The sequence below is a fragment of the Bactrocera latifrons genome, unplaced genomic scaffold (assembly GCF_001853355.1).
Source record: "Bactrocera latifrons isolate USDA-ARS-PBARC rearing strain unplaced genomic scaffold, ASM185335v1 scaffold_117, whole genome shotgun sequence".
NCBI classification, from domain to species: domain Eukaryota; kingdom Metazoa; phylum Arthropoda; class Insecta; order Diptera; family Tephritidae; genus Bactrocera; species Bactrocera latifrons.
The window spans coordinates 585,763-599,505 of NW_017534597.1; the positions used below are offsets into that span (position 1 = coordinate 585,763).

The 13,743-nt window shown below is 37.0% G+C and overlaps 2 protein-coding genes across 5 annotated transcripts in view; one reads left to right on the top strand and one right to left on the bottom strand.

Moving 5' to 3' along the window:
- LOC108977623 (protein Red) overlaps positions 1 to 13,743 on the top strand; it is a 31,253-nt gene that overhangs the window by 8,865 nt on the left and 8,645 nt on the right. The window contains exon 3 of one of the 2 annotated variants that reach the window (XM_018947402.1): positions 981 to 1,047. The exons of the other annotated variant lie outside the window; for it this stretch is intronic. The gene's annotated coding sequence lies outside the window, so the exon portion shown is untranslated. Of the gene's footprint in view, positions 1 to 980; positions 1,048 to 13,743 lie in introns of those variants that run through there. 2 annotated transcript variants of the gene reach the window in all.
- Positions 487 to 13,700, bottom strand: LOC108977575 (jmjC domain-containing histone demethylation protein 1). Of its 3 annotated transcripts, none has more exons than XM_018947311.1 (6): positions 13,262 to 13,700; positions 10,969 to 11,102; positions 5,765 to 5,925; positions 4,318 to 5,708; positions 3,287 to 4,026; positions 487 to 2,446 (listed from the first exon to the last, which is right to left on the bottom strand). In XM_018947311.1, exons 2-6 carry the CDS (start codon positions 11,029 to 11,031, stop codon positions 977 to 979), a joined length of 3,825 nt encoding a protein of 1,274 aa, XP_018802856.1. In that variant the 5' UTR covers positions 11,032 to 11,102; positions 13,262 to 13,700; the 3' UTR covers positions 487 to 976. The 3 variants fall into 3 exon arrangements, with proteins under 3 accessions (XP_018802856.1, XP_018802866.1, XP_018802870.1); XM_018947321.1 differs by lacking the exon at positions 13,262 to 13,700 and adding an exon at positions 12,862 to 13,250; XM_018947325.1 differs by lacking the exon at positions 13,262 to 13,700 and adding an exon at positions 11,175 to 11,527.

Genomic DNA, 13,743 nt, shown 5'->3' on the forward strand with positions numbered 1-13,743 from the left:
TGCAAATTTGCTTTAACATGAGCGCTTATAATTTAGCTTAATACTATTTATATTTTATAAAAACTTAATGTTAGAATACACGTTTACATAGTTTTCTTTCAAGCTTCTTACAAAGCTTAACACACCATACGAAGAATGATCTAATTTTTTAAAACAAATTTACCAATGCCGTACGTACGTGCATGTATACCATACATACACATGTACATATGTCAATTAAGACAATTCATATTGCTTATTTGCACTAATTGCGGTTTTGATATAGTTCTTCAAACGTTAATTTGCTGTATATTTGGAGCTATGCAGAGAAATATAAGCATTTTTATTTGACCTTTTTGGGGTTCCTTTGCTGATTACATTTTTACATATGTATATGAAAAATAAAAAATGAAAGTGGGTAGTATTAGTTGAAAATGTTGAAGCGTTCTTTGTGAGTCCAGGTTATTGTAATAAAACATATGGCAATTATAACTGACTTGGTTCAAATTAGATTAGATTTCTTCACATTCGCAATGAACTTTATTTATGTATAGTACGATCAAGAACAGTCAATACTGCACAATTATTAAATGGTATTGTAGTTATGGTTACAAAAGATACAGTTAACACTTACAACGCATTTGCAAATTATATACAATTTTAAAATTTATGTTGTGTTTCCATTATTGTTATATTCTATAACTGGTTTAATGCGTTATTTCTTCAAATACTTTAAAATTGTGAGTTAAGTTTAATATTTCATTTATAGTGTACCGATTAGTTTATACATGCTTCTGCTAGCTCTGTATTATACCTACACAAATACGCATAGCGTAGTAAGAAATGTTTTCCAGCTTTGCTGCATGCGTACATTTTTTTTTTTTTGTTTTGTACTGCACTTTAATAATAATTTTATGCATTTCAATACTTTATCGAAATCTAATTTCGATTATTAACTATCCAACTAAGTTTTTGGTTTTATTCCTACTTAATATTTTTAGTCATTCCAACTGCTCACTGAACCCATTCCGCCTAAGCTTGAGGACGTTGTCACCTGTGTCGCTTTCTGTGGTCGCCGTTTCTCCACCAATTTTATATCCTTCACGCAGAGATCGTGTTTAGATTCGGCTGCAAATTTTATCACCGCCTGCGTTGGCACCAACGGCACGTGTCGCAGGTCCAACCAAATCAATTGCTCGCATTTAGCTAGGTGTTCCAAAGAAAACTCGGAGACCAATCGACACGCGCTTAAATTCAATTCGACCAATTTACCTATGGCAGTCGGCGATGTGCCAATTTGTGCCACACCTGCATCGGTTATGCGCTGACATGATGAAAGATCGAGGTGAACCAGATTCGGCAATGCTTGCGTTATATAGCGCAATGCCACATCGGTTATATCGGTACCGGCCAGTTTGAGAGTTTTAAGATCACGTAAACGCGTTTTTGAATCTGCCAGACCAGGTCGCGAATCCTTGGGCGGTGACAGTATATCGCGTATGGCGGCATCATTGAGACCACGCACAAAGCTGAGATCTAATATTTGTAATGGCGGGCAAAGACAAGTGTGTAGTGCAGGCACTGCCTGAATGGGACAATTTTGTAGCGACAAGTGTTTAAGAGCAGGCAGGCGTGCAATCACCCAAGCCAATTGCCTTTTGGCTATCTGTGTCCAGTCGAGTATTAAGTGCTCTGGCTGTCGGCGAACGATAGCTGTCAACAGTGAAGCAGATAATTTATTCTCTGCACAGTTCATTGTCTTCCAGAGATCAGGATCCACAGACACATTCGACCACACCTTACAGACCGAAGAGCATGTGACTAGCGTTTCTTGGGGTAGGTAGCGAAACATGATTTTCAACAATGTTGGATCGAGCGCTAGATTTGCGCCTCCAATATGATTGCCTGACAAGCCGCTACCACTGGTTGATATATGTCCAGCTGGTCGTACTACATAATGTGGCTTTTTGAGAACTCGCGTTGAAGAGTTGAGCATTTGTTGAGCCAACTGTGATCGTATTGAATTCTTCTTTCGTAACATTTGTGTACCATTACTGCCGCTAACAATACCACCATTTCCAACGCCCACATGACAATCCATGGAAGCACCCGCATCAATACTGTCCTGCATGCTGCTACATAAGCTTAAGCCATCGTCACTCTTACGTCTCTTAATGCGATCGCTAGCTGCATGGGGCGAGATACCTGGCGAAGAGGTATCATAATGGCGTTCTGTCTTTACTTCAATTTGATGATGATGACGCTTCGCAACATGCTTCCAGTGTACAGCATTGGTAGAGCAGCTTTCCATTTCCGATTCGCTTGTGAAAACGAAGTCATTGTACTGCCCAATCGGCGGTGGCAATTGGTTGCTGTCGTGATCGTGACCGGCTGTAATAATATTTGACCCACCAACTGATGTGCGTCGTACCTCCGAAGACTTTTGGCGGGCACGGAAGTGACGGGGCTGCATTCAAAAAATAATGTCAATATAAATAAATTTATATAATTATGAAAATAACCGATTTCAAAATTCATTAAATTAATGGGTGGTGTCTGGGGACTAATTTTTATTGTGTGTTGAAGTGTTCACAAAAGTGATCATAATGGTTTAAATACTCGTAAAATCCAACAGACGTGCAGAAATTAATTCAGTTTTATAACAGATTAATTTTGATATTTAAATACATATATGTATAATATCAATATTATCCAAAAGTTATCATCCGATCTGCGAGCGCAAACCGAATTGCCTTTTATTTCCCAGATTTATTTATTTTTCGCATGAACTTTGATCTCTATCTATATAATTAGTTTGGCAGCTGCTTGCGACGTGAAAAATTTGTTTGGCCATATTTATAAGGGGAAAAAATTGAAAAACGAAAATTTTGTGAAAATGTTGCAGAAGTGTTTTGGATAATCTATTTAATCTCGGAACATAGACTGAAGACCATACAAGTCCAGACAACATCGTTCCTGCGACAATCGGGTCTAGGTAACGCGTTGTCATGCTTTTATTGACTAAGGAGACTCTTTTTAATTTGATAATAAAGATTTGTAGTAAGTATGTGTGTGAAAATTTTTTTTTGTCTGCTCGAGTCAAATCATAGTATATGGTAAATAAACTTTTTTGAACGGTGAACTCGAAACTCGGCAGAAGCAAAGACTGTAACAACGTCTACTTGTTATGTAATGTACTAAATGCTACATTTCTTACATGTGGACCAAATTAGAGAACACAGTAACCCAATTTTGAATTCGGTTTTAATTGTAATATAGCAAGAAAACGAATTCTTGTAATTTTTACCTTATAGTCATTATTTTTTCCAGATCGACAACAACTTGGGCATTCCCAACTGTTTGGTAGGTCTTCATTTACTACACCTTTAGCGTCTGCGGAATCTTCGGTGCCGTCCAATAACGACCTCGCGCAGTCAGAATGCGCAATTTCATAACACACCGAACACTCCATTAGCGTCGAAGGTCCCTCGAGTGAAGCCAGCTGCTTAGTTTGAGGGGACACGGGTACTTGGCGCCAGCCGTCCAAATGACATACGAAGCACTGTGCTGTCACCGGCAACATGGGGGAGAGACACTGACGCATCATACAAGTTTGCTTAGCGCGTCCAGGTCCACCGAATTTCACCATATCCAAACAGAAACTGCATTCCCCACAGTCGGAACGCTGGCAAGCTGCGCAGACTTTACAGCGCGTTCGCCGTCGACGCGGTTGACCAGTACCGGTAACATTTGGCGACAACTTTGAATCGTTTGGCGAGAGACAAGAGTTTTCAGTAGTGTTAACGGCATTTGTGTTATGCGTAAGTGGCTGTGCGTGTGAATTGTTTTGTGTTTGATTGGATGCAGCAACCGTTGTTCCAGTTGAAATAGTCGTTGTTGCCGTTGAAGCTGAATTATAACTTGAGCAAGATGCAATAACACTGACAGTGTTGTTGGCCTGATGTGCCGCTGCAGCAACAGCATTTGCGAGGTGCATCTTCTTCGGAGGGCGATACTTAAGACTATCCGGGGGTGAAATGAATGTAGCTAGTAGTGAAATAAATATATTTTCAAAATAATTTAATGTTTAAATTTCATTGATTTAAAAAATAAAATATACATATACGAATATAATTGTGCATTAATTCTGGAGGTACTGAACTTTCTATACTCCCGCCCCTTGTACAAATTTACACAATTAATTATTTCAATAGGTCTATACAAAGAATTAATTAAGAAAATATAATTACAATATTAGTTATAATAGCAAAATATACCTATACTTCAGTTATCTATAATAAAGCCACTAGAATTTATGTATAAATGTTAATATCTTACCCGTCTGTAGGCCACCGTTCTCTATAGGCTCATTTTTATATTCCTTTACGAAGACACCACCTTTATCAGCCACATTTGTTATGGCAACAATATTCGTTTTTGAATTAGTATCTTCTTTATTTTGTATATCATGGTCGAGCGAAATATTTTCGGCGACATTTGCGGCATTCGCTGCATCTAACTGCTGTTGTTCGCGTATGATTTCAGCATTTTTACGTGCGATTTCCGCTTTGATTTCCTGCTTTACAACCGTACGATCGTAGACCTGAAACGTAGGGTGCATCTGACCGGGCGGTTTCAACACAGATTCACCCGTTATGGCCAGCTCAGGCTTGTCCTTGCAGTGTCGCTCTACCAACGTGCGTACATCTTTGATCAATGCCACTGGATCACGTACCAATTCGGGTACATTTTTCTTTTGGGGTGGCAAATCATACAGATACATGACAATCTCTTTAAGACCAAAAAGTTCATAGTGTGTGAGGTGCACATGTCCTCGTTTAGACATTTCCTCCTCACTTACTGAAGATTCACCCTCCAAATGCGAGTGGCCCAGTAGTGTATATACGTATCGTGCTAGGACATACCACAGCATTTCGGTGAAGAAAGGATATCGGAATTTCTGCGGTACTTTGGTAGCATCTTCCACCTGCGCGGTCTTAAGCTGCTTAACTATACCAAAGGAATGTAAGAAGTTACCGCCAAACACCAGTGTGTCTGTTGGCGTGTATACAGCATGTATCCAACCAGTGGGTATAAAGAAAGTGTTCCCAGCTGTTAAGTATACTCGAGCACATTTTTCCACTGTATCGCCAAAGAAAACGTCCGCCTGCTTTCCGGATAATACCCACTTCTCATATAATTGTAAGTTTTTTTCTGTTGGTGGTATTAGCCAAAACACTTTACTACCCTTTAAAATATGGTACCAAACCGAAGTACCGCCAAAGTCAATATGAAAATCAGTATAACAATTTTTCACTGACATAAGACAGTACTTTTGTACTTTTGGGTACATCATTTCGCCCAACACATTGGTACCTTCTCTTTGTGAATCCTTGAGACGTTTAGGCCATACAACGTCCACCCAATCGATTTGACGAACAATTTCTGGACATTGTACATAATTGTCTAAGCGCGTATGAGAAAATTCTAGGGAAATTACATTAAGGAGTCGATCCTTTTGTGGATTGTCATAATACTGTTGCCACTCTTTCATTGTCATTTGTAAGTTCTTCTGAGTGTTCACATCCATCACGTCCAAAACACGACGGGAACCAACGCACAGACGTACGTCGTTTATGGTAAATTCGTTAGAGTCGGGCATCCGCAGTCCTAAACCAGTCTTTTCACGAAACAACAATGGAATATTAAAGCCATATTGTTGAAGAAAACTAAAATAGACAACGAATTATTATTGTTTTTACGACAAGATAATGGATAAACTTACGCCACACTCAAATCACTGCCACGCATCTCTCGAACCATACCAGTTTGAGCAAACTTAGAAGATTCCAATTTTTCTGAGACGCTGAACCCTCGTGTTCCCTCCAAATCATCATCACCAAGTGCCCATTCTTCGAGATACAGCTTCCGTTGCTTACGTTCGCGCTAAAAGAACAGAAAAAAATATTTTTATTACAATTTAGTTATCGCCTAAGCATTATTATTAGATATTTCGCAAAGCTAAGTAAATTTCTTAAAACAACAAGTCTGATTGCAGGGCAGCATGACACGTAGTACTATACAACTGAGGAACGTGTTTTTTTCTGAGTATTAAACCAAATAAAATTTTTGGGGATATTGAGTCCTACGCAAGTCATTTCTCAAACAGCTGTCAAACAGATAATAAATGGCATATAGAGCTTAAACTTCACACGAACATAAAAGCTAATTGTAACGATCCAACCCAAATTTTGTGTATAAAGTCCCTATCAATTTTGATAGGGATAAATAGTGTTTTTGGCGTCACTTATCTGTCAGCTTCCTTTATTATACAGCCGGCAGGCTTGTGACTTAATTGCAGTGACAATATATATGTAGCTTAAACTGAGAAAATTGACATTAGAGCGTAGAGCAACAGGAAGGCCTCAGCGGCAAGTGACAGGATGGGGGTAAGTTTGATTATTGTCAACAATTACTAATTTAGCTGGAGAGGAGGAAATATCTTGCACATATTCTTACATACCTGTCCTGACCGCCATAATAAGCACAGTAAATAACAATAAAAGTGAGTAAGCTGCGATAACACGCAAATGTTTAGGAAGCTAGTACACAACATACGCAGATAAAATTTGAGTTTTTTGTTCTTGTTCAGGCTACAACTTAATCTGTGGTGAAATTATGTCTTGAGTGCATTGAAGAGCATTAATGTACAATTTGAGTTTTCTGCTCAACACTACCATCTTTTTGAGTGGGTTTAAGTATGTGTATCGGAGCAAAACTACGCAAGCGTGAATCGAAAAATCACGACACCGCAACATTTTACGGATCTGCTCAGTTGTTTAACAATATAACGTGGCCTGCCGTCAAGAACAGTCACTATTACCCACACTTTAAGGAGGATATTTTGGGAATTTCATCTGCGACTAAGAGAACTCGAGCACTACAAAGCGACCTTCAATAACACTAGAATCAACTACAACCTCGGATGTACATATATGTATGTGCATACATATTTAACAGCAACAGTGGTGAATGCCTCTCAGCAAAAATTTTTGCTTTGGAAAAAGTGTAATAGGAACAATTTGTTGCCCTTCATGATGCGAGCAAGGGTATGGTGTGTGTAAATACGTATATATGTATGTATGTATATACATATATGTTAAGCGTCCTTTAAACGAAAAGTAATTTCGGTATCGAACACACAGTAATCGCAAAACGCTATTTTACTTAATAGCAAACCTCCTTGGCATACTGGTTCCTTGAAAAAGTAGTTTGGCGACATTTACTTTACGCGTTTCTGCATGTTGGTATTCTACATAATCAGGCTTAAAAGCAAGAATCAAAATATGAATCCATCAAAACTATAGTTAAAATGGTCTGTTTTCCTTCCAATCAACGATATGGTATTTTGCGAGTACGTGATCAAAATGAAAGAGGGTAACTTTTATTCGTATGTACATACAGTCATGGACAGAGAAATAGCAGACTTAAAAAAAAAATCAATCAAATCAGTTTTTAGTTTTATCAAATAAGTGCATTGCAATAACGATTTTCTACACGATTTGCAACCTTGCTCTCTGGGAGTACTCGTCAACAACTCGGTATAAAGAAACTGTGGGACGACATTTCAAGCTCCTTACATACAGCTACAACAGAAAGCATTGGTTTTCGGAAAATGTAAAATCATTGGTACGATGTTGAGTACCGTGTCGCAGGGGAAAGAAAATAGTTTGCCTACCTCGCAACATCACAGTCGACCACAATACGTGAGGGATGGGAGATACCGATAGTTGAAGAGAAAAGCAAGAGACATTTGCAGACAAAAAAGAGAGAGGCAGAAATGCGTGAGTACGAAGAGCTTGACAAGCTGACCGGCAGGGGTAATGCTCGAAAATTCTACGAAGAGATGCGGCGGCTAACAAAAGGTTTCAAGATCGGAGCATACTCTTGTAGATCCCAAAGAGGTGATCTAGTGACTAATACCCAGAGCATACAAAACAAAAAATTGAGGAAACACTTCTCCAGCTTGCTGTATGGCAGTGACAGCATAACGTTCCTTTGCTCGACTATAAAGAAGTTCGAATAGCAATCACCCGCCTGAGTGGCGGTTGGTTTGCCCGCCGAGCTAATCAAAGACGGTGGAGAAGAACTGATAAGGATGCATCAGCTTCTTTGTAGAATATAGTCGAACGAATGCCCAACGATTGGAATTTAAATATGCTATGCCCCTTCTACAAAAAGGGAGACCCCACAATCTGCGCCAACTACCGTGGAATGAGTTACCGCATTGTGTGAAATATTAAAGCCCTCCGTCAACAAACTGACTGGACCTCATTAGTATGGCGTTAAGCCTGGAAAATCAACAACCGACCAGATATTCACCATGCTACAAATCTTGGAAAAGACCCATGAAAAGGTGATCGACACATTTGTCGATTTTAAAGCTGCTTTTGATAGCACGAAAAGGAGAGAGGTACTATCTTCTATAAGAGTATGTACAGCTACTGGAGTACGCCGATGATATTGAAATCATTGGCCTCAATAACCGTGCCGTTTGTTATGCTTTTTCCAGAATGGATGAAGAAGAGAAGCAAACAGGTCTGGTAGTGAAACAGGGCAAGACAAAATATCACGTGATCAAACAGTCATCGCATTCGCGACTAGGCTCCCACGTTGCTGTTGACAGACAAAACTACGGAGTCGTAGATATTTTATCTACCTTGGACAACAGCAACAACAATGAAATTGAACACAGAATAACCTTTGGCAACAGGTGCTATTTTATACTGAGTAGACAATTGAGAAGTAAAGTCCTCTCTCGACGCACAAAGACCAAACTCTATAAGTCACTGATTATTCCGTCATGCCATATGGTGGTAAGGCATAGACGATGACAACATCTGATGAGTCGACGTTACAAACTTTCGAGAGAAAGGTTCTGCGAAAGATTTATGCTCTTTTGCGAGTTTGGCCACGGCGAATATCACATTCGATGGTCACTGACATAGGTCAGCGAATTAAAAGATAGCGGCGATAGATTAAAAATCTTCCAGGGGGATTATGGCTGAAATAAATGAAGAATTTGGGCTTAGCGTATTCAGTAGGCTTGTAGGAAAGCGTCAAAATTCTGTTCAGTTGTTTAGACGAAATAGTCGAAAAAACCATTGTTGCCCTAAAGAAACATAAGAGCACGTCTACACATGCAAAGAACATTAAGAATTTTCCATCGCCCCAGATGTCAAGCATGTAACTCCATATACACCACAAAAACAATGGAGCGATGTTAAGATGAAGATTCAAAAGTTCAAAAATGCTGAAGAGCTGTGGACTGGAGCTTGACACGACGATGCCCACCAATTTTAAAAAATTGTAGGCACACTACAATGTATTAACGTTACTCACTTTAAATATTTTTAATAACATTTTTTAATTTCCGAACAAAATACAAAATTTTTTAGAACTATTCAAAAAATATTTTTAATTATTTATTCCTCGTCAAATGCTATGCTAATAAAAAATTTAGTTTATTGCAAACTCAAAGTGGGCTATTTATCTGTCCATGTCTGTACATGCACACGCATCTTAAAATTTCATCATTTTACAACATCATCAATTAATATTTTGTTTGCATTATTATAAAAGCAGTATTATAATAGTGTATAATTCTTTATAACAAAATAATATTACGTAACACACTTTCTACTGTTATTACTATTATTATTTGGGTGAAATGTTTTTATAGAGACCTTTATATAAAAAGGCAACACTCTGGCAGCACTGTATCGAACAGGTTAACTCATGACGAGAATTCATTCTCTCGGAGAGACTACTGGTGGCAGACATTGTTTGAACGGCTTTGGCCAACACAAGCTAAAATGAATATTTACATTTTGTATCTGTGTGACTATGAGTGACTTTTGGTAATATACACAGGTATGCGGATATATATGTATATGCCGTATGCGGCATCACCCGCATACTAGCGCATCCTCAAGTTCCTTTTAAGCGTGCGAAAATTTTTGAGCAGCGTCAGTTGCTTTGAGTACTTCGCGTTGGTACAATTGGTGATTGTTCGTTCCGTAAATAGCGTACAGATGGGCCATGCGTCCTACGGGCCTTTTTTATTTATTGCGTGCACTCTTACGTGTACAGCAACAAATTTATAACGCTTGATCAAGTATATGAATACTAGAATCAATTATACATACATATAGGTATATAAGCAAATGTAGGCAGATCACATATTATATGTATGTTTATGCATATGTAGCATATACCAATGTTCACTATGTAATCTCGATTGTGCATAGCGCGCCTCACATTTTTACACTAATTTTTTGTTAATCATCGAAAATCATTAATTCGTTTATAAAGAGGTACATATATTTGATTTGCGGCTGGCATCGGTAGTTGTTTCAGATTTAAATAAAATATAGTGCAGAAATATAAAAAATTTAGCCGGAATAGAATAATTTTTCTTTATAATCTTTGAAATTAGATTTTATACAGAACTGAGTATATGTATAATGAAAATTGGATGCATTATTAATTTCTCAAATACATCAATGTAATTAAATAAATAGATAATACGTCGGCAAAACTATACTGCTTCAACGAGTTCACCTCCACCCTATCTACAAAATACAGACGTTTATATATACACATGCACTAGGTGATTTGGAGGGTTGTGTTGAGAGTTGAGTCGTTAATGTCTCACAACACCACTTTATTTGCCGAGCTGTATTTTTCATTTTAGCTAGCGCATACGCCATTATCACACGACTTTTTGGCCATTCAATGCAGCCAGCTATTTCGGGCAACGCTCTTGCTAGACTCTGCAACTAAAACTACGGAAAAACTCAATTCTATATACTTTTATTTGAACATGCTCTTTTAGTTGTCAAACAATACAAGAACTTGTTATTAGAAGTTTTGTTTATAACGTTGATTGCAAAATATATTTTTATTTTGAAAGATTTCTGTACTTACCAATTGGCGACGCTGCTGCTGGCCACCTTTCTGAGTTTTGCCCGGCGACCCCGTTTCGGACATCGCCTCCGTATTTATTTAGCTATATTCAGATTACACACTCACAAATCACGTTTTCTAGCGTTCTTTCTTAACTGAAAAAAATATTTAAAATAGTTTAGCACAGCACAATAACTTATTTATATTTTCATTTGGGTTCAACTAACTCTTCAAATGAAGAAAATGTTTTTATATTACGTGCAACCACGAGTTTTTTTGTATAGTTATCTTTTTAAGCGGCTCTGCCTTGTACTGATATTAAATGACGTTTGCTCAACTCGTAGAACAATTATGTAGTTTCACTTTTTTACATTAGCACTGAAAATTTTATAAACTAGCAAAGTAAACGAACCGCAACATACTAAACGTGCAAGTTTGGTAAGTATCTAAACGAACGTATCTCTCTCTTCGTTCTTTTTTATTCTCCCTATTCGCATAAATTTTACCCATTTTGAACGAACGTAGTGTTGCTTTTAGTTTCTTTTTCCCTTTACTACTTTGTCACATAAAATATCACACATTTCAGTTAAATCCAAAATTTAGCTACTACTGCGATGTAGTAAAAATAAGGGTATCAGCAAAATAACCAAAAATTAAAATCTAGATACCCTTTAAAAATGTGAAATTAAGTTTTGAAATGTTAAAAATTAAATGAGAAATGTATATGGCAACAAATGACATATCTTCCTTAGAATCTATTCATACATTTAAGCTTTTGTTGCTCATCATATGTTGAACACAATGCTTTCGACAGACTGCAAACGACATCTCTCAAATATTAAAATACACACGTTCTTCTGGACAGACCTATTTTAACAGCTGCACGACTACACGACTGCAGGCCGACAGTTGTCGTCCTCGCTAACTTCAGTTTAATCCTATATTTGCCAACGACAGTAGAGAGATGAGGAAGAGTGGTGATGCCACTAATATGTAAAATTATTCAAAGTCTACCAAACCTGACGTTATTTTGCAAATAAAAGCATAAAATAACTGTTACATCATTTGCAATAACAATTGATAATTTGAAATGAATAAATTTACCTTTTTACTTATTTTTTCACTTTGAAAAAAATAGTAAAATTTCATTGAAGCGCAAGGTATTAGTATGGCCACAACGAAATTGTGTACGTGCAAAATGGACAACTGCGTTGTTTTGTTCATGTAGTAGGATTTACAACGCCATTTTCAGTTCCCTGCCGTGCTGCTGCAGTCTGTCGCGAGCATTGTGTTCAACACATCATATGGGCAACTTCTCATCTGCGTCTTTTGAAGACGCTTCCCTCCAACGAGCTTCATGTTTATGGAACAAAAGTTTTCTCGTGTGAACAAGCAAGTAGTGTATGACCGGCCTTTTTAAATGGAACATTTCCCGAAATGACATCGTTGCTGCTGGGTTGCAGTATTCTATTGATATGTTTTGCAGCAGATTTTTGTTTAGTCTTGTAAAATCAAAATTTCAAAAAATAAATAGCGAAAACTACTCTTAGTACAAAGTAGTTTCTACTATGTAAGACTTTATTTGCGCACAACTGTTGTCAAATTTCGTTTTATTTCTTACAGTTTTAAAGAAAAAGGTCTATATATGTAAGCATACATGTTTTATATACATACATACATACACGGGTATAATCTTCATAAAGAACATCTGCAAATGTCTTTTTTTTTTTAACTTGCGTATTAAAAATATGTTTTAAACAAATTTTTATCTATTGACAAGCGTTATATCATTTCTTTTTTGAATAACCGGCTACTGCTTTGGATAATGGTTATAGATTCTGTTCACTTTAAAAAATATATACCGTTGTTTAGTTCAATGTATTAGTAATCGTTCTCAATTACCCCCGAACTTACTTATTACTGTCATCCTGTCATCCATTACTATCATTATCGTTTTTGCATATATTTTTTATTCATATGTGTGATTTCATATTGAAGTTATGTGTGTACATATGTATATCACATTAAAAAATTCTTATTACAGCTCAATACCAATCATTTACTTTGGATTGCATATTATTTTTTTCAGATTCCCTTGTGGAGTGCACATATGTACATTTGCACACATATACATATGTATTTTATTTCATATTTATGATGGTTGCTTATTATGGTAATCTCTAAGATTCGCACAAGTCACTTCTTCACCTTTATATTCTTATTATTGTTATTCACTAACCCATGAACATAGTATGTATTTAAAAACCTTGTAGGTATAATTTTTAATTACTATTTTACTTTAATCTAAACATACGGGAATTTTTTGTTTCGTTTATTATCCACTTTATGAGTTGATGTAAATCTCGCAAGGCACGCAGCGGACAAGAAATGCTATTGCCCTGTCCCGATATTTTGCGCTGGAAAATGTATCAGTGCAGAGCGAACTAACTTCACACGTCCACACCTTTTAATGGCAACGAAACTAATGAAAACGGAACTTGTCTCCAACAACGATATTCTTCGTCTCCATTTTGCTCCACCATGTCAACATTTGCACACAATTTAAATCCGTTTTTATTTATTTTCGCTTTATCACTTTCATACAATGTTGCTTCTAAAAGTAATGCATTGTTATTATTTTTTTTAATATTTCCCTTTTTCAGGGATTTTCAAGAGATATTCCAGTGGTATCTAAAATCATGCAACAAGGTAAAAAACTAGACATTCTTGAAAAGATTTTATGCGAAATTTAATGGAAATGACAACCAATTAATTAGGTAATTAGTAAAAAAATAC